The 19,941-nt window shown below is 41.4% G+C and overlaps 1 protein-coding gene across 7 annotated transcripts in view; it reads left to right on the top strand.

The window, feature by feature from the left end:
* Positions 1-19,941, top strand: part of LOC139454169 (short transient receptor potential channel 7-like) — a 210,532-nt gene that overhangs the window by 145,699 nt on the left and 44,892 nt on the right. Inside the window, exon 1 of one of the 7 annotated variants that reach the window (XM_071235718.1) lies at positions 15,247-15,394. The exons of the other annotated variants lie outside the window; for them this stretch is intronic. Within the exon in view, the coding sequence (XP_071091819.1) occupies positions 15,346-15,394 (49 nt within the window). The 5' untranslated portion in view covers positions 15,247-15,345. Of the gene's footprint in view, positions 1-15,246; positions 15,395-19,941 lie in introns of those variants that run through there. 7 annotated transcript variants of the gene reach the window in all.

Raw genomic sequence — 19,941 nt, 5'->3', positions numbered from 1 at the left:
GAGCCATCACATATGTGACTATAGTGTATATGTGTTTCATTACCCTCGTTTACAACGCAGCATGGCGAAAACCACATGTCTCATAACAACCACATCAAAATGACACTTGTCTGTCTCAAAGGTGATGCAAGGAACGAAACTTCTTCCGTTAAAATACGGAAAATCTTGACATTCATATACTGATATCCAAACCGGATGATTTACCTGACAAAACTCCAAAACATTGCCCTGAATTTGTTTATTTTAATGTTTCTAACTTTCATGGTCTAAAGGAAATGCATTTATTTTGCTAATGTCATTTCAAAATTAAGCTCGATAGTGAGATCCGAATATTTCATAAATATATGTTTTATCAACTCAACCAAGCGGAGCCTTTCCCACACTCATCATAACGTGACTGTGCTGGTGCATCATTGTTGGTGCATGACGTGACTGCGCGCCACTGCATCACTGATGGTGCATGACGTGACTGTGCCGGTGCATCATTGTTGGTGCATGACGTGACTGTGCTGGTTCATCATTGTTGGTGCATGACGTGACTGCGCGCCACTGCATCACTGATGGTGTATGACGTAACTGTGCTGGTTCATCATTGTTGGTGCATGACGTGACTGTGCTGGTGCATCATTGTTGGTGCCTGACGTGACTGCGCGCCACTGCATCACTGATGGTGCCTGACGTGACTGCGCGCCACTGCATCACTGTTGGTGCATGGCGTGACTGCGCGCCACTGCATCACTGATGGTGCATGACGTGACTGCGCGCCACTGCATCACTGTTGGTGCCTGACGTGACTGTGCTGGTTCATCATTGTTGGTGCATGACGTGACTGCGCGCCACTGCATCACTGATGGTGCCTGACGTGACTGCGCGCCACTGCATCACTGTTGGTGCATGACTTGACTGCGCGCCACTGCATCACTGTTGGTGCCTGACGTGACTGTGCTGGTTCATCACTGTTGATGCATGACCTGACTGCGCGCCACTGCATCACTGTTGGTGCCTGACGTGACTGTGCGCCACTGCATCACTGATGGTGCATGACGTGACTGCGCGCCACTGCATCACTGATGGTGCATGACGTGACTGCGCGCCACTGCATCACTGTTGGTGCCTGACGTGACTGTGCTGGTTCATCATTGTTGGTGCATGACGTGACTGTGCGCCACTGCATAACTGTTGGTGCATGACGTGACTGCGCGCCACTGCATCACTGATGGTGCATGACGTGACTGCACGCCACTGCATCACTGTTGGTGCCTGACGTGACTGTGCTGGTTCATCATTGTTGGTGCATGACGTGACTGCGCGCCACTGCATCACTGATGGTGCCTGACGTGACTGTGCGCCACTGCATCACTGATGGTGCATGACGTGACTGCGCGCCACTGCATCACTGATGGTGCATGACGTGACTGCGCGCCACTGCATCACTGTTGGTGCCTGACGTGACTGTGCTGGTTCATCATTGTTGGTGCATGACGTGACTGTGCGCCACTGCATAACTGTTGGTGCATGACGTGACTGCGCGCCACTGCATCACTGATGGTGCATGACGTGACTGCACGCCACTGCATCACTGTTGGTGCCTGACGTGACTGTGCTGGTTCATCATTGTTGGTGCATGACGTGACTGCGCGCCACTGCATCACTGATGGTGCCTGACGTGACTGTGCTGGTTCATCATTGTTGGTGCATGACGTGACTGTGCGCCACTGCATCACTGTTGGTGCATGACGTGACTGCACGCCACTGCATCACTGATGGTGCATGACGTGACTGCGCGCCACTGCATCACTGATGGTGCCTGACGTGACTGTGCTGGTTCATCATTGTTGGTGCATGACGTGACTGCGCGCCACTGCATCACTGATGGTGCATGACGTGACTGTGCGCCACTGCATCACTGATGGTGCCTGACGTAACTGTGCTGGTTCATCATTGTTGGTGCATGACGTGACTGCGCGCCACTGCATCACTGATGGTGCATGACGTGACTGCGCGCCACTGCATCACTGTTGGTGCCTGACGTGACTGTGCTGGTTCATCATAGTTGGTGCATGACGTGACTGCGCGCCACTGCATCACTGTTGGTGCATGACGTGACTGTGCTGGTTCATCATTGTTGGTGCATGACGTGACTGCGCGCCACTGCATCACTGTTGGTGCATGACGTGACTGTGCTGGTTCATCATTGTTGGTGCATGACGTGACTGTGCGCCACTGCATCACTGTTGGTGCCTGACGTGACTGTTCTGGTTCATCATTGTTGGTGCATGACGTGACTGTGCGCCAATGCATCACTGATGGTGCCTGACGTGACAGTGCTGGTTCATCACTGATGGTGTCTGACGTGACAGTGCTGGTTCATCATTGTTGGTGCATGACGTGACAGTGCTGGTTCATCACTGATGGTGCCTGACGTGACAGTGCTGGTTCATCACTGTTGGTGCATGACGTGACTGTGCTGGTTCATCATTGTTGGTGTATGACGTGACTGTGCTGGTTCATCACTGTTGGTGCATGACGTGACTGCGCGCCACTGCATCACTGATGGTGCATGGCGTGACTGTGCTGGTTCATCACTGTTGGTGCCTGACGTGACAGTGCTGGTTCATCATTGTTGGTGCATGACGTGACAGTGCTGGTTCATCACTGATGGTGCCTGACGTGACAGTGCTGGTTCATCACTGTTGGTGCCTGACGTGACTGTGCTGGTTCATCATTGTTGGTGTATGACGTGACTGTGCTGGTTCATCACTGTTGGTGCATGACGTGACTGCGCGCCACTGCATCACTGTTGATGCATGACGTGACTGTGCTGGTTCATCATTGTTGGTGCATGACGTGACTGCGCGCCACTGCATCACTGTTGGTGCCTGACGTGACTGTTCTGGTTCATCATTGTTGGTGCATGACGTGACTGCGCGCCACTGCATCACTGTTGGTGCCTGACGTGACTGTTCTGGTTCATCATTGTTGGTGCCTGACGTGACTGCGCGCCACTGCATCACTGATGGTGCATGACGTGACTGTGCTGGTTCATCATTGTTGGTGCATGACGTGACTGCGCGCCACTGCATCACTGTTGATGCATGACGTGACTGTGCTGGTTCATCATTGTTGATGCATGACGTGACTGTGCTGGTTCATCACTGTTGGTGCCTGACGTGACTGCGCGCCACTGCATCACTGTTGCTTCATCGTTTTCAATCATTGACTAAATCAAATTTAGAATCAATTTTGTTTATAACTAACGACATGCAACCGGTCCATTCAAGTCGCATAATGCGTTTATAAATTCCCCTTTAGTCCATGCCTCTCAGCTGGAGTCTATAATGTCATTAGATCAGTGGTCATACACGTGTCATTAAGTGGAAGTCCAAAGCTTGTCACAGGGTAATCCTGGCTTCAGGAGTCCGCACCACTTGTCGGGGCTGCGTATATTATTCATAGAACCAGTTTCGTTTTGGTAACATCGCTTTGACCTCATGGGATCAACATTTGCATAGGTGGGGCTGTAATGGTTTCACAGCTTTCCCTAATTGGAAAGATCTAACCTACCATTAACAAACTAAGGTATTGAGATGGCTTACGACGGTGCCTTTTATCAGCCAAGGATGGCAAGAAGACATATGGTTAAGAGGGCCCTTCACATGGAAGTACTAGAACTCATGGCAAAGGGTAAGTTTAGTTCTCTACAACCTGAAATGTTGTCTATTGCATTTAATATATTAGCACCCGATTGGTCATAATCAAACAAATGCTTGTCGATATCTATATTGTTGAAAAGAACCACATTCTATATGAAATACATTTTACAATTCATTCTCGTAAATACTGTTGCAACTGACAACGAAAGTTTTGTAGATTCCCGATTCATATTGTAGAACTTAACATAAGATGTAATGATGTCAAATGATGTCAAATGTAAACCAGCATATGTGGGAATAAGCAACGGTTTTACTTGTACATGAATCTTTTGACATGCACATATACCGTGACATTGTATCGACAGGAACTACACACACAGCCCTGTCAGTGTCGAGAAGTCAGTAGAGAACATTGCTTGACAGCTGATAGATATAGGCTAGCTGTGTACTGCGTAGACGTTACATATATCATATGTTCTGCTCTGTGGGGACATACAGTCGAATGGTTTAACGGCAATGATGGTCTGACATATAATACGGCACGAAAGTGAACCAGAAGCTATCGCATTATCTGACACAGAAGACGTAATGCTAATTGTCACGACATTTCCCCTTTATGACTTGACTCTATCAATAATATTATCTGTAATCCGAGGACAAACAAATCCTTTTATATTGCGATTTTTGTTACAATGAGTCCATTTTGACAAATATCCTCTTTATAGCGGCTTTTAATAAAATAAGGCCATTCTGACAAATGTACTCTTTATAGCGGCTTTTCTTACAATAAGGCCATTCTGACAAATATACTCTTTAGAGCGGCTTTTAATACAATAAGACCATTCTGACAAATATCCTCTTTAAAGCGGCTTTTAATACAATAAGACCATTGTGACATTTATACTCTTTATAGCGTATTTTAATACAATAAGACCATTCTGACAAATATCCTCTTTAAAGCGGCTTTTGTTACACTAAGAATATTCTGACACTTACTTTTAGATGACGGTCATGACACTTCTTGCCTTTATTGTGAGTGTATAGTTCTAGCTATATAGGTGCTTCATAGACGTGTTCATAGATGATTCTACATACTGAAAGGCAACCAAACGAATTATTCACATCGTGTTAATTATAAAATTCTCACAGATCTTGATAAAATAGTGAGTTATATAGCCTCTTGTGATATCTCCTTGCTTTTTAAATTGTTTGGACATAAACAGAATAAATCAACATGAAAAAGGTAATTTGAATGATTAAATAAAAGGTACAGTATCACAGGGAACTAACCGTATGAATGTTAGTACAGATTCTATGGAAGTGTTGTCTTATTCCCACCGCACTTACTTTTATCCATAGTATTGATTTTGTATCTTGCTGCATGTACCAGCCAGCGGCTAACTGCCCACGTGGGGTCAGCCCGTCCATACTCGTCAGTGATAGGTATTTGATGGACCAGTAGTTGATGCAAATAGTCACTTAGTCACACAGGGGAAATTTGGTCACCAAGGGTCAAGAGGAAGGGTTACTTAACCATATCGTTTGCAGTTCCCCAAACAAGTGAACTGAAAACATCAAATATGTTCAATCATAACACAACACTATTTCTAATGATACAGGGACAATCGTACAGACCTTAAGTTGACCGCTGATCCTGTAATTGAGCGACCGAATGTAGATGTCGGTTTTAATTGAATCTGTTTTGCTTTTAAAAAAACACTGATTCAACCACTGGCGTTAAACAAATGGCGGCGTTGGCCATACGACGGTCAAGGCGTTTGACCAGAGAGATGTTCGTAAAGTGCGAGGCAGCAGTATTCCCAGACTAAGCGGCTTTTCTTTCTTATATACATGCAAGACACGTGATCGAGTGGTTATATTATTTCAAGCCTTGTAGAAACGATTAATGAAATCGAATCGTCCGTGTTTTTAACTTCCAAGAACCATGATACAGATCCCCCCTCCAACCCGGACTTACATGGACCTTTCCACGGTGGAAGCATATATCTATTTGGTATCTATAATGGTGTATACTATGGGGTATATTTGGTCGACATATTTGAGTTTTAGCTACACAAAAGCATTTATCATAGAATGTAGTATCAGATTTTTAATACATATTCCGTTTTATCTTGTCTTCCTGTCGACCCATACATGTAAGCACTACCCTCCTTATATGTCGCGTCCTGGAAGCATGATTGCGATTTGTCCTAGTTGTGTTTACATGAGGACTTTAAGAGGAGGCAGTGAATGAGTCATGTAGCAAAACAGCCTTTGGCGGTGAGATCAAACGATATACGTGTCTTCACGGAGTTGTTAATAACTCCTTGTGTGGGGCTTATATATTCAATATTTGGGTTTCGCTTTTTCTCAAAGATTATAACACTGGAAGAAGTGAAATATTTTCTCTGTCGTTCTCATTTGTGCTGCATCAGTGTCATTGTATATGTGATAGGCCTTGTGAAAAAAACATGTATGCTGTTTGAAGTATTTTTGTGTATGCATATAAACACCTAAGCAAACACTCAAGGGCATTAAGTAAATTCGGACGAAATACAAGAAAACTGTCCGACATTAATCCAACAGTTTATCAACCATTCTGACAAGCATACTTAGTTTGAACAACATTAGAGGGGTGTGAAAGTATACATAATACAATTTGCATTATGAGATGAACACATAATGTTTCATGACCCGAGTCGAGGCCATCTTTGGTGTGACTTCGCTCGGCATTAAGGGGCTAAAACAAGACTGTCGGCTCGGAGTCAGTGTACAGTGTCTGAGTAGGATATTCATGTTAAACTGCGGCATGGTATCTCAGTGAGCTGGCACTATAAAATCATCATTAGTCCTGACTAGTACAAACAACCACATCCACACACGTACCCGCATGCACACCGCTGTATAAATGCAATAATCTTGAACGCGACGTTAAACCCCATTTCACCACACCTCATGTGTTTATGACATCAGCACTGGAGAGTGCTATCGAACTGCAGTCTTACAATGTCGATACACGTTCTCAATACGGAGGCTGATTATTTGACACCTGGGATTTAAACATGGGCATTCTTCCTAATTTGTATCCTTTAATGAACTATTACCAAATGCGTTGGTACCTTAGACCTGCGGAGTGGTGAGGAATTATTGATCTCCGACAAATGACGAGAGATGGTCGTGTTTCCAGTCACACGGAGAGGGCGGTAATTACCAGTATCTCACTCGTACCTGTAATAGGGGTCGCGTTTCCGTGGTAACATTATATACCTTTCAAAATCCCAGCACGAGATGAGTTTGCAGAAACCTGATTTTGATCAGTGTATATGTTTGGACACAACTCTCCTAAAGAAGGAACGACGATGACGTCATTGCTAATTTAAACTTTTATTCATCATCTTTAGCTTTTGACAACTTTGGTTCTTGCAGTGCCATGACAATGTGTTTTATTAATGTAATTGTGTTGTTGAATTAATATGTTGAATTACTCAAGTTTGCAAACGATATGGGGAATGCACAAAAACAAACAGTTTTCCATGTCTGGAAATGTCATTTCCATTGCCGTATGATCATTAGATTGCATTAGCCAGACCATCTGAAACTAGTGTGCGCATCAAGTAATGAACAGAACCCGGGGCTGAAGTGCTTTAAGCATGAGGCGACCAACACCACCTCTTGCACACTTGAAAGTTTTCTTTCTTCAGTACGTGCACTCGGGGTTTGCAGTCCAAGTCCAATTCGGGAAGATTGACATGGAGTAAGGTCTCCACACAGTGGTCTATTGTTCATGTCATTCAACATGTTCTGAACATCACATAGTTTGTTATTATTTCTAAACGACTTTCGCTGATATAAGTCGAGGCAACATTAGGTTGAGCTAATATATAATGAGAAGTGACACATGAGAGTGTAAACTTTGAGATAGTAACACGCGGGGATGTAACTTTGGTCTTAGCATTCTCTATTTATTCAAAGTGACAGAAAGTGTATCCCGTCTTTCCAATTGTAGCAGAATGGAAAGAGTCGTAAGTATTTATCAATGAAATACATTCTGACCAGAATTACAAGATTGATTTGATAGCCCAGCGCAAAACTAATCCCACAACGTTACATACTTACACAACCTTTTGAAAGTGTTTTGAAAGTTTCTTGTTGAACATTGTCGAGATCATGTAAGGATTTTCTATAAACCATTACATTTCCCCCCTTATTATAGTAGATGGGATGTAGACCTGAAACCAAGAAATTAATTAATTAATTAAAGTATGACCTGGTTGTTTTTGTGTCAGTGTACCCGGGGGCTTGGCTCGGTGCTCATGCTGTCTACCATCTGCCTGACCACAGTTCGAGTGTTTACAGGCTCCTGTCATACTGAAGCTGACATATTGCTGACTGCGGTGTAAAATAACATTCACTTATAACTCACACAATTGTAGAATATATCTATGAGATGACCACGATCATACACATATAGGTCCCAGGTTACTGTTATGGTCTAGTTGGCCACGGTTTGTCCACGGAACTAAATTACCACACCATTGCCTTGTATCTGATAGCCGCAGTCAGACACCACATTACTCCTGAGACGGCTTGATCCGCTAAAACCAACTTCTTCCGTAACGGAAAACCCTCGATTACCAGGCTGACGTTATGTTAGAGTGTGGAACAGCATGGGTTATGTAGCTCGGCGCAGCACGACACATTGGAATATAAGCCGCGACTTGTACTTACATGTCATGCATTATGTCTTTTACAAAAGTTGGGCATAACAGTTTGTGCAGTTGTTTTCATTGATAAACAGCACTGCTCAGAATGTTGTTCAAATGTTTGTATGTTTGTATAAATGTTTGTCGCCTTATTCGTGTATAGGAAGCATCATGTTTATATATGTTATATGGATATCGTTCTGTAAATATTAGAACGCATATGCATAACTAAAAACAACATAGTGGCTGTTTATGGACGTCTTGGCTCGCTGACTACGTTGATACATGTCATCGTTTCCCAATTGCGTGGATCGATGTTCATGGTGTCAATCACTGGATTGTCTGGTCCAGACTCGATTTGTTACAGACCCCCGTCATTTAGCTGGAATATTGCTGAGTCCGGCGTTAAACAACAAACAAATAAACAAACATTTCAAATTGCATATATGTTCCATTCTAAAGAGAGGGTTCTCTGTTAAAAAGGACTTTTCGTTATATTGTTCCGACAATTCGTGGTTGTCTAAATTATTTAGGTACCGTCGTCATAGAGCTGGAATAGTGTCGAGTGTGGCGTTAAACAACAAACAAACAAAACCTTACGTAGCTGTTGCAACCCTAAAGGCACCTCAAAGTTTATACGCAAAGAGAAACGTTTACTACCAATAATACTTTTAAGGGCACTTATCTTCTCAGGTGTGTGTATCCATGTAACCTTAAACTATGAACTGTACAAGAACACGAACTGTACAAGAACATGAACTATTATACAAGAACACATTGATGCTTATGTTGTCTTGGTGATAGTGTTTGGATAAATCATTTGAAGAAGTGTCTGCTGTAGTATTCAAGGAATGAACTTAGGTGGACAAATAAACAAATATAGTTTGGAGACACACATCGATCTCTCACTCCACATTTTATGTGGGGGGTTGTATTGGTTAAGCCGCTTTTATGTCCAAAGCCAAGAAGGTGCTTGAAGTCAGGGACTCGAACCTCCCCATGCAATCTACCACAAGATGACACATACAACCTGGCAGATATGGTATGACGGATACTTTGTTTGTTGTTTAACGCTGTACTCGGCAATTCAGTAATTAATATCATGAGCATCGATCCATGCAATTGGGATACGGTGACATGACGTCAGCTAACCTAACCACCGGATCCCGTTAGTTGCCACTTACGACAAGTATAGTCGCCTCTTGCGACAGGCATGGGTTAGTGAAGACCTACTATAACCCGGGTCTTCACGGGTGGATACTATTGAAACACACGCATATATACGGTAAATTGAAGCGACAAAACCATCGTTAATAAATGATTTGTAAGTAACAAAGTTAAGGATACCCATGGTATGACAAGCCTTTTTATCTAAAAGGAAAGTGACACAACTATTTCCATAATCTTAAGACATCTCCGCTAAAGAACAGTCAAATAGTAATGATACCATTCTTTCACGTAAAGGTGAGCATATCCTGCCCAACCGTAAAAAAACACACGCAAAGGCAAGTCAATCGTTCGTCCAGAATAACAAAACACAGGGACATATGTGGTCCAAGTCAAAATAGAGAATTGATGGTACAAATACAAAAATGTCCGCCACATATCTACCTTAAAACCTTTCAGCTGTACCAACAACTTGAATGTTGTAACCTCGACCCAGCAACTTTTGAGCTGGAGGCGTATGACGCTCTTTGAAATCGTGGTAGAAAGAGCATGCTCGATTGTACCTCAAAAGTTGTGAAATGTAAACTCCAAAGGCTGGAGCTGGAGGAACATTGCTCGACGTTAAGGGAAAGCTGACTATTGGAAGGTTGAAGTCACCTTCTTATCATACAGTCTTGTAGAGAGTGTTTGAGTCTGAATCTCCATGCACATATCTAAATATTATGAGGTGATTTCACTAGTCTCTTATATTTCTGGTTCAGGGGGGTAAATCAGTGGGAGGGAGTTCGCTATTTGACCATTATTTAACGACATCAGATCATCGATATACCTGAAGCTTAAGTTAAAATTCTTGGCCTAATTCCCTTGGTTTGATTTTGCAAATCCGAGCAGAAATTCCAATTTATATGACTAAAGTAAAACTTTGAGTCAAACTGTGTCAAACTGGATAAGTAATGCAAGCTTGAATATGTTCAACTGGTCCTGAATAAGGCGCATCTGTTAGCATTGATCATCTGGTTTGTGTCAACGAAGCAACCAAGACAGATGTTGATCCTCAGTGATTAATAGGCACAGGTTATATAGCAACAGGTAGCAGGTCGATATAAGTCTGGCTAAATGGTGTCATGGCAGTTGATCTGTTGTACAAAGCTGACAACACTAGAACAATGATTTGACGTAAGTGTGATATTACACATCGAACCTTCGTTAATTGGCTTTGTTATCTTTGTCGTCTCGCAGCAAATGGCCAGAAGGTGATCAACTTGTTTCATATACCAAGGAAGGGAAATCGGTTTTGGTTGCTATTGTTTCAGCATAGCAACGCCTTATAGAGAGAGAGAGATTTACAGTGGGAATAGCCCGTTGGTAGTTGACAGCGTTATTGGATCAGAATAATCAGAAATTACCTGCTACTGTGAGGACATTGTTTCATTTATCGTTCCGCCACCATGTTCATTGCATGGCGTTCGAAGATAAGACATCTCGTTTCATCAGTGGATTATGTGGACTGGGTCTAAGGCTGCATTGAGCATCATGTTCTCTTTCAGACGCTACATGTCGGATCCTCTTCTTTTCAGAACTCCTGGTAAATATGCTCGTGTATAATTTAATGTAGTATAATGTTTACGGGGCTGAATTTGGAACTATGCATGATTGAAAAGATCTGTGAGCTTTAACTTAGATTCTTTATCGGTAGTTTAGTTAAAGGTTCAAAGGGAGAAAACGATATACATACAGTATATCCATTATCATTGTAATTACTGTCTAGGGACTCGAGGCATGGTTGTGGCAGGTGCACTACAAATTTGCTTTGAAACTTGCAAGCTATCGCTTGTTAACAACAAGCTGGTATACGCGCGACATTAGTCAGTGCACCCGTGAAGATCTGGGTTAGAACAGGTCTTCAGCAACCTAGGCTTTGCCGTAATAGGCGACTATACTTGTAAGAGGCGACTAACGGGAATTGGTTGTCAGGCTCGCTGACTTGTTTGATGCTTGTCATCGTATCCCAATAGCGTAGAGCGATGCTGGATTGTCTGGTCCAGATTCGTTTATTTACAGACCGCCGTCATATAGCTGGAATATTGCTGAGTTAAATAACAAACTAACATACAACATAAGTCAGAGAATATTACAAACTTCTGGTGAAGGATCCTGATTTGGAGGCCTAGGGGGTAGAAATTACAACATTTCTGAAAGCTCCGTTTCGTGGCTGGGGCCCTACCATAATGATATCAATATATATAGCATATCACGCAGGGACTCTATCGTGAAGCTTAAAGCTGTGCTGACTGACACGTATATCTCATTGCCAAATGGAGGTTGTTTTACAGACGAGATAAACTGATGAACACCTTGCCAACACCGTATCAGCAAGAATCCCCGTTAAGACCCATCTTGCAAGATACCACATACCTGTTATCAGCATCAGACAACGTTACCACTCTGTGTGTTTCTCACAGTTTCAACACAGATTTCAATATCATTTTAGTACACAGTGAAATTGAATTGTGAATGTTTTAGACGTCATAAGCTGATATGCTTCGTGCAATCTCTACGCTTTTTTTTGTTAAGAAGCATTAGATACATTATCTCTTCCAGTTCACACTTATTGCCGGAATGTTGTTCTACAGCAAGTTCTCTTGATGGAAGATTGATCATAATATCCTCACTTCTATATGAATGCATAAAGGAGAGGCTACATGCAATCTTCATGCATGTGCACATCTGCACATCCTACATTCTTGACATTCCTGTAACTACATTCTTGTTTAGAATTACTGTTGTTTATCATATATAGTGGGATCACTAAGTACACAGTGTGAATTCTGATGGTAAATTGGTATTTATCGAGGTATATGTAGGTACTTATAAAGTTTTAGATTTGTGTGTTCATCACTAATGAATACAATGTTGTGTATTAAATATACATTATGTCGATAATGCTTGTGAAAAATGAAATGGACTTATAGGTTTTTTTATGTATCTACGGGCTAAACGTTTTCAATTGTTGCACAAGACATTGAATCGTGACTGATATATAATTCTTATGTATCATAGTATGATCTCTAAGAGGGACTTTGATTGATTTGATTGATTTTAATCGTGAAGATTGATCCCAAATATTTTCTGAAGAAAATGTGTTAAGAAACCAGTCCGACACTTGTTCTTTGTCAGCCACATCAATTAAAACATCGTCAGTCAATCATCGTCTGTCTTTTCAAGTGCCTTGTGCATACAGCTAGAGGTCCAACCAATCTACAAAGCCATATAGTCTACTTCATTATAGTTATTACCTGTCTCAGTTTTTATTTGAGTTGAAGTATGGTTTGCTAAATTCCTAACATATCTTTATAAAACTGTCGCCAATGTGTCACCCTGACCTTTCTGAATTGCCCGCCTGCAGTAAAAGATGGCATCTGCCATGGGGTATTTTAGAAAGGGATCTTATGGCTTACTGTCCCTCCGCTGACATATTGGGTGGATTAGGTAGCAGTGATGGCCTAGTTAACAACGGGAAGCATCTCCACACGCGACACGATGACAGGAACTTAATTAATGTTAAGTAAATATTGTGCCAACATGTGCTAATATTCACTGAAGAGCTGTTGTGTGTAAACCTTTACAGAAAGTTGAGATTTAAGCGCCACATGTTTTGTACAGTGAATAGAAGCACGGTGCTACTTTAAACGAAGTTTTTTCAGCAGGATGTCATCACTCATCTGCATCCTGAAGTAGACTGATGTCGCCCAGCGGCATATGTATTTGACAACAAGTATAGATATAATTGGGTCGTAGGTGGGTTAGTGGACTTAAATACGCGTAATAAACAGAAATAAATCTTTGAAATCCGACCTTTTTCTCAAATAAGGTTCTATTTATAATACTCCAAAATGTATAAACTTATGCACCAAGGCATTAGGTTGTAAATGTGTTTGTGGATATAAATACAGTAACAAAAGACAAGCTTTGAAATCCCTCCTTGTTCTCAGACCCAAGGTCCATATATAATATTCATGCTGTTTCTAATCTACCAGAGAGTCCCCGATATGGCCTGACCATAAATAATTGTGCTTTGCAGTGGCAGATGAAGTTGCAACGGTGACAGCACCGCTTATGTCACGCCGACCTTGAGCCAATGTAATTACCCTTGTTTCGAACCTAAAGGAAGGGCAATATGTAGAGGGGTTTCTCATTTGCTGTCTGGTCAGATTGTTCTATAAATCGTCAAACTTCATCTTGAGGGAAATGTACTCAATATGGTCATTTGTGCGGTAGAATAGGTTTAAACCTTAAAAGCGACGTCTTCAGCAAAATATTCCAAAAAGACAATTTTCGATTTAATGCATTACAGTCGTGGGTTTCTATCAGTTTTACATTCAGTTTTGACATCATGATTGCTTTTGGAAACAAATCACACTGTGCACATCATTATTTTAGTATCGCTCCAATGAGTATGCTTTTCTCTTTATATGCCCGTTATCATAAAATTGGATCCGCAACTCAGTATTAACTCAATATCCCTATGTATTGAAACCGATTTGGTTTGGTCAAACGGTTCTTGAATTTGTTATCCGACTTAATTTCCTGAAAAGACATAAAAATATGCGAATGCGGGGCAGTCTAACATAATGTAAGATTTTGAAAAAAAATACGGATTTTGAACCTTTCATTTTTGTGAAACACAACGAGAGGATTTTTTTGTTGACGAATATTCACATAGCAGGCATCAATTATCCTTGCATTTTTAACTTTTCATATTTCATATTATTGCGCTTCGTTGAACGTTTTGTTATGCTTTTCGCTATTGCAAAATCGTTTAAAGGCTGACCTAGTACAAACGATGATCAACATTCAGATGGTTGACTGTATTCTAGGAAGGAAGAGACGCATCACTGACTAACGATTGTGAACGGGTTTCCTGACTAGAAAGTTCCATTACAGCAAGCTATCTTATCTGCAGAAGCAATAAAACTGCATTATGTCACTTGCATAAAATGCAAAAAGCTCCCTCGCAGACATAACTTCCAAAGCTTCCATGATGAATACTGGAGCTGACTTCAAACAAGTTTCTGTCGTAACAAAAGGTTAGAAAAGACATCATAGTGATATAGCAGTCGGCAATCTTTATCTTCCTCCTCAGCTACCAGTCAATCAGATATGGTTTTGAAATTGTAAAATCGAAAAATTATCCGAGGATATGACTGAAAGACTTGATCTCCCAACCTAACTCTTAGCCCAGAAGCAGACATTGCCTTCGATCGTGGCAACACTGTACATGCTATCGTATGATCCAGGTGATGAAACTCGAAAATTAGCCTGCCAAGAACCATCAAGAAAGGACTACCAGAAACGTCTTGGCTTCGTCATTAACCACTTACCCTTCAGTGCAATCAAGTGTAAAGATATAAAGGAGGACTCACAGCGTTGTAGGGTTAATTCGAACTGTAATGAATGCAGTAGTGTGCCACTAAAGAACGCAAGATTGGTGACTATATTCTGAACGATTCTATCGTGCTCCATTGACCTGTAGTAGGCAGGACGGTCAACCAGAAGCTCTGGCGCTTGAAATTAAATCATTTGAGCGCCGAGAAAAGAACAGGACCTTCCTGCCTGAGACATCATGGGAGTGATTTTATGAAAATGTCCAATCGATACTCCCTCCTTGATAATAATTGGGTGAGGGCGCCATGGCTCAAAACTTTCCTGGAGTCCTTGGCGAGAGGAACTTCAGATGTCTGTTGACACATCGCCTGGCTCAGATGATTTGGCTATTGCGTGAAACAGACTAGGTGACGGTTGTGTTTCGCTAGACCTTTATCATGTCGGCATTAAAAGACCACAGAGCTCGTGTTGCACCTGCGGAGACCGGTAAATTCAAAGCTTTGTCTTATTACTGCGTTGATTTTCCTATTAGAAGTTTTCATGACATCATCCCTTTCGGATTGTAGTCTCTGAAACATGTCGAGGCAGGTAAGGTTTTAATGTTTTACGTTGACAACATGCATTTTTGAATGTCACTTCTCATTCCTAGCTTCAGGAACTAATGCCTTTGGATATTAGGATATTGTGATGTACATTTTCCGTAATGTCGGTGTGGTGGAGGTTTTGCGTAGCTGTTGTTGGTTCAGTAACCAATGCATATCTTCATCGCCGAATATTATGTGACGGAGTTGTCACAAGATATTCAGTTGACATTATGAACATTGCAGCTTTATATAAAACGCGCGGGAAAAGGAATGCTAAGTTTTCTCGATAGTACTTATATGTACGCAATACAGTGTACTGTCTGTCAAATATCATTTCATGTCTCAAATCTGTATTCAAATTCTGTTGTTCTATCCTTACTGCCTACACAGTACTAACAGAACTTGTAGAGGTATGGCGTGGTGCAGATCATCTGAAACTGTTTTGAAGTTAGCCATTTCGTAACACTGAATTTAGATTAAATTTATTGATTCTCACAGTGAGAGTGGATCCCAATTTCTTGAAGATTGTCTTCGTCTGGGAAGTTTCTGTATCTCCAGGGTTTATTTGTGACACACAATTTCGCGTTCTATGGAACGCATTGGAAAATGGGCGCTGGAAGAAATGAGTGCGTTCCATTGGGCGTAAAAGTGTTTCTGCCTTTGGTCTCATAGGCATGTACTGAGGGTTTGTTTTTGGGTAGCAATCACTGCATGTTCCTGAACACAAATGGATGGCAACACAAGTAGCGTTTTGTGCTGTAGGGTCCTTCGTTTTGTATTGTAGAAATAAGAACCGAGAACACTTTATGACAAGAACCTAAACATTCTTCATTTCGAATATATAGATATGTCGAAATGATAATGATCATCGATGCATACGTTTTGTTAAAGCCTCAAACATAAAATGTTGAAATGAACACATTAATCATGTGTACATTTCATTCCTTGCATTGTATAGTATGGTTTTAATGTAATATACATGAGTCAATCGATACTTTAATGTAATATACATGTTTCAATCGATACTTACGTGTGCATGATGTGCGTATATCAGCTATGCTTATAATATCATGCATATTATTATGATGATGGTGATGATGTGATGATAATGGTGATGATGCACTCGTTGTGTGGAATTGTAATGGACAAGTCAGTTCGCTGCTGACAGACACACTCTTCTCTGTCGTTATTCGTTCTATAATGACATTATAGGGAATATCATTTGCTAATAAACTCCCACTAACGTACCCCAGTCTCCCAATGAGTTTTGAGAATAAAAACAGCCTTTTGATGTATGTTTTTCATTTAGTGCTGATAGCATGTGTGTAATTGCATGCACCATTTCCTAGCAGACAACGTTAACCCATGTTGGACAATAGCCAGATACTGAAACATGTGACGGTAATAGCTACCTAAGAGAATATCACGTAATGTGATTTAACAATGTGTCTGGAATATCTTTAGATGTGCAGACGTGCTCCACAAATGCGCTGACTTGTTGGCAAAATAAACCAAATTTGAGTTAAGATGTTTTCATAACTCATTATGGTTTTATCGAACAGAGCAGTGATAAATTATCTGAACAACTACTTATGACGGGACGTTTCTACTTTGAGGGGCAATACCGATTCTGCTTTTTACAGTTCATGGAAGGGATGTAGGGACTACACAGTTCCACAGCATGATCATTTGTTAGCACTATGCTCTCTAATTATTGGGTGGTTACGATGTGTAATCTGACTGACTACGCACACCCCTCCCCCGGTACCAGGTGGCATACATTCGTGTTATCATCAACTGGTTTAGCTAGCTTAGACGTGATCCTTATTGGCCAACATGATACGATATTTGTAGTGTTACAGCGTTAACAATTTGCCAACCTTTTTTTGTTGTTACCAGTTTCAGAAAGTGCTCTGTGTATTGGGTGGGTCAGTGTAGAGGCGTGCTTGTGATATAGTGACTACATGGTACTGGCGGTAACTGTGTTCGAGACCAAGTAGCAACAAAAGTATTGACAGAGCCTACGTCAGGACCAGGAGTAGTGTTTCATTAACCACTAACTTCAAGTAGGTGGACAGGACGTATGGTTGTAATAAAACTAATGCATATGCTCAGTTTAGATCTAAGCCTGAACTATGTTTGCCACTTGCTGATATTACCAGTCTGAGAACAATAACGCTGGATGTTTTTGAATTCTTTTCTGAAATATATATTGTGATATTCATGTTTGTGGCATTATTCTTTCATGAGTGACATGAAACTAACTCATTACATCGTATGGCTTTTATGTAGATCAAAGTTGCTAGACCAGCTTTGGATCTTGCAATCCTGAGTAGCCCACCCATGTGATCAGAGCCATGATGAGCTGGCATTAAATCCTGGACGCACTCTCGTGGGTGCGTGTGTGTTGTGGTTGACATTTGGTCCAGTAAAGAAGGAGACTTCTAACGAAAATGGAATCATCTTATTGCCAACGAAAACATCACAGGGCCTCTTTCGCACAAAATGCCATCCGTCGTATTTTGTCAATACATTGATCTTTAGGAATAAGGAGGTGTTGAAACTGATCGTAATGAGCATTTCAACGTGTTGACTTTAATGTAACACAAAAGCCATTGCCATGCCTCTGTAATCAACATGCAAATTCTGAGTCCACTATTCATACACTGCAACTATCTGCGGTCGGGATACACTTATCGAACAAGGTAAAGGCGCAGCAGGACCCGAATTAGAGCATGGCTGAATATCTCCTGGTTGTAGGCTCTGCAGGAAACACTCTTATGTCAATCAGATCGTCCTTCCACCAAGCAATAAATCACATCTTTCTTCCTTTCAAGTCTTCGGGATCACGGGGAAGTTATTCACGTCAACTGGGTCTAATCCCACAACCTATGAGACGTCAGAAAAAAGAGTAGGGTTTATAACTTCTCCGTTCGCAATCTAAAGGATTTTCGAGAAAATCCACTTGTCACTCATGTGAGTTCTTCTTTTCAGTCTGTTCAGACAAATAAACATTACATTTGTAATTTCAGTGCTGCAGATGAGTGGTAAATGCAGGGAAGACTTTTGTTTATGAGTCAAACATAGCGTCGTCACCCAGAGTGCAAACACACATGACAAGCCCCTAAACCTTCTCCTGCTTCTTGATTCGGTTGCAGTAATATCTGTGTTATTGTGCAGTCTATTGGATCCTGCCTACCAGACTAAATGTCAATATATATAGCGGCGTGTATTGATCAGGAATCGTTCGAAACCAAGACGAGTGTTCTATTTTTACTTTTTATGCAATTATGCAGGAACTAGACACAATGCTAGTTGTGTCTAACTTGACATATCCTTTCCCATTCGCCGGTGATGTCAAATATGTATGTCCAGCCAACATTGTTTCCAACATGTATAAATTGTTAGGCTTTTATTACCTACGGATACCAAACAGTGTTTGACCTTTTTATATTAAGTCTTTTACTTCTTATTCAGATTTTTGCCATGTTATAGTTGAAGCCGAATCTGAAATGGAGATCTTTCGAAATTCATTTATGGAAATGAGGACGTTGGTGTGTAAATCCCCAAAGTAAAAGGCTTTATTTTACGATCGATATCACTTTTGTTTGATATTTATCCTTAATCCAATTTTACATGTACATTAAACATTTGTTGAGACGATTCAACTGTTAAAAAACGTAATTCTGTACTGCCAAGTGAAACATAATTATACAGCGGGAACCGTCAGCTGAAAACCGATGCAGGAAGAGCGTTACATTAGCCTGAAGGAGCCTTACATAAGACTGACACGTGTGAAACTTTCTCTCCAATCTTCCTGTTCTCGATACTGAAATATTCTACTGAAAAGGACCCAGAACAAAAAAAACATTGCATCCTGAAATTTCTAAAAAACAATTAACAACTCTGTTCTTCTTTCTCAAATAAGACACCAACGAAATTATATGAGTGACTATGTATCCATCGAATGTTTGTGACCAACAAGGAGTAACTCAATTCAATCAAGATTGCTAGTAAGCGGCAGTAAGCAAACACTTAAACCGTGCATCGACTGTGTTTGAGTCTGGCACGGCGTGTGAGAATCTTCAAAGCCATGGTCCACAAGACAGAAAGACCTGCCAATTTGATAGAGTTCCTTCATACCTATCTTCAGATGTTGTCGGGAACCGAAGAACCTGACCAGAAAAAGTTTAACCCGAGTTCCATCTTCTGTCATTGATCTGTCCAGAACAAAGGAGCACGGACGTGAGGTTCTTCTTCTGTGGCTGATTTCTTCTAATCAGTTTCTATTTGCTGGGGCTGTTGTATCAGCTCCTAGAAAGATGGGTGATCATTCGTGATGATGCTTAGGCAGGACATTTTCCTACTCTAGAGGAGACCCTTCTCCAATCCGATGACGCTTAATATGATCATGTGTCGCCCTGGGGGATGTTTATGTCACGGACGTTT

This window comes from Haliotis cracherodii, unplaced genomic scaffold (genome assembly GCF_022045235.1).
Source record: "Haliotis cracherodii isolate W230 unplaced genomic scaffold, xgHalCrac1.p SCAF_10, whole genome shotgun sequence".
NCBI classification, from domain to species: Eukaryota; Metazoa; Mollusca; class Gastropoda; order Lepetellida; family Haliotidae; genus Haliotis; species Haliotis cracherodii.
Note: the sequence above shows the minus strand (reverse complement) of the source record. Positions and strands in the feature narration are given on the sequence as shown.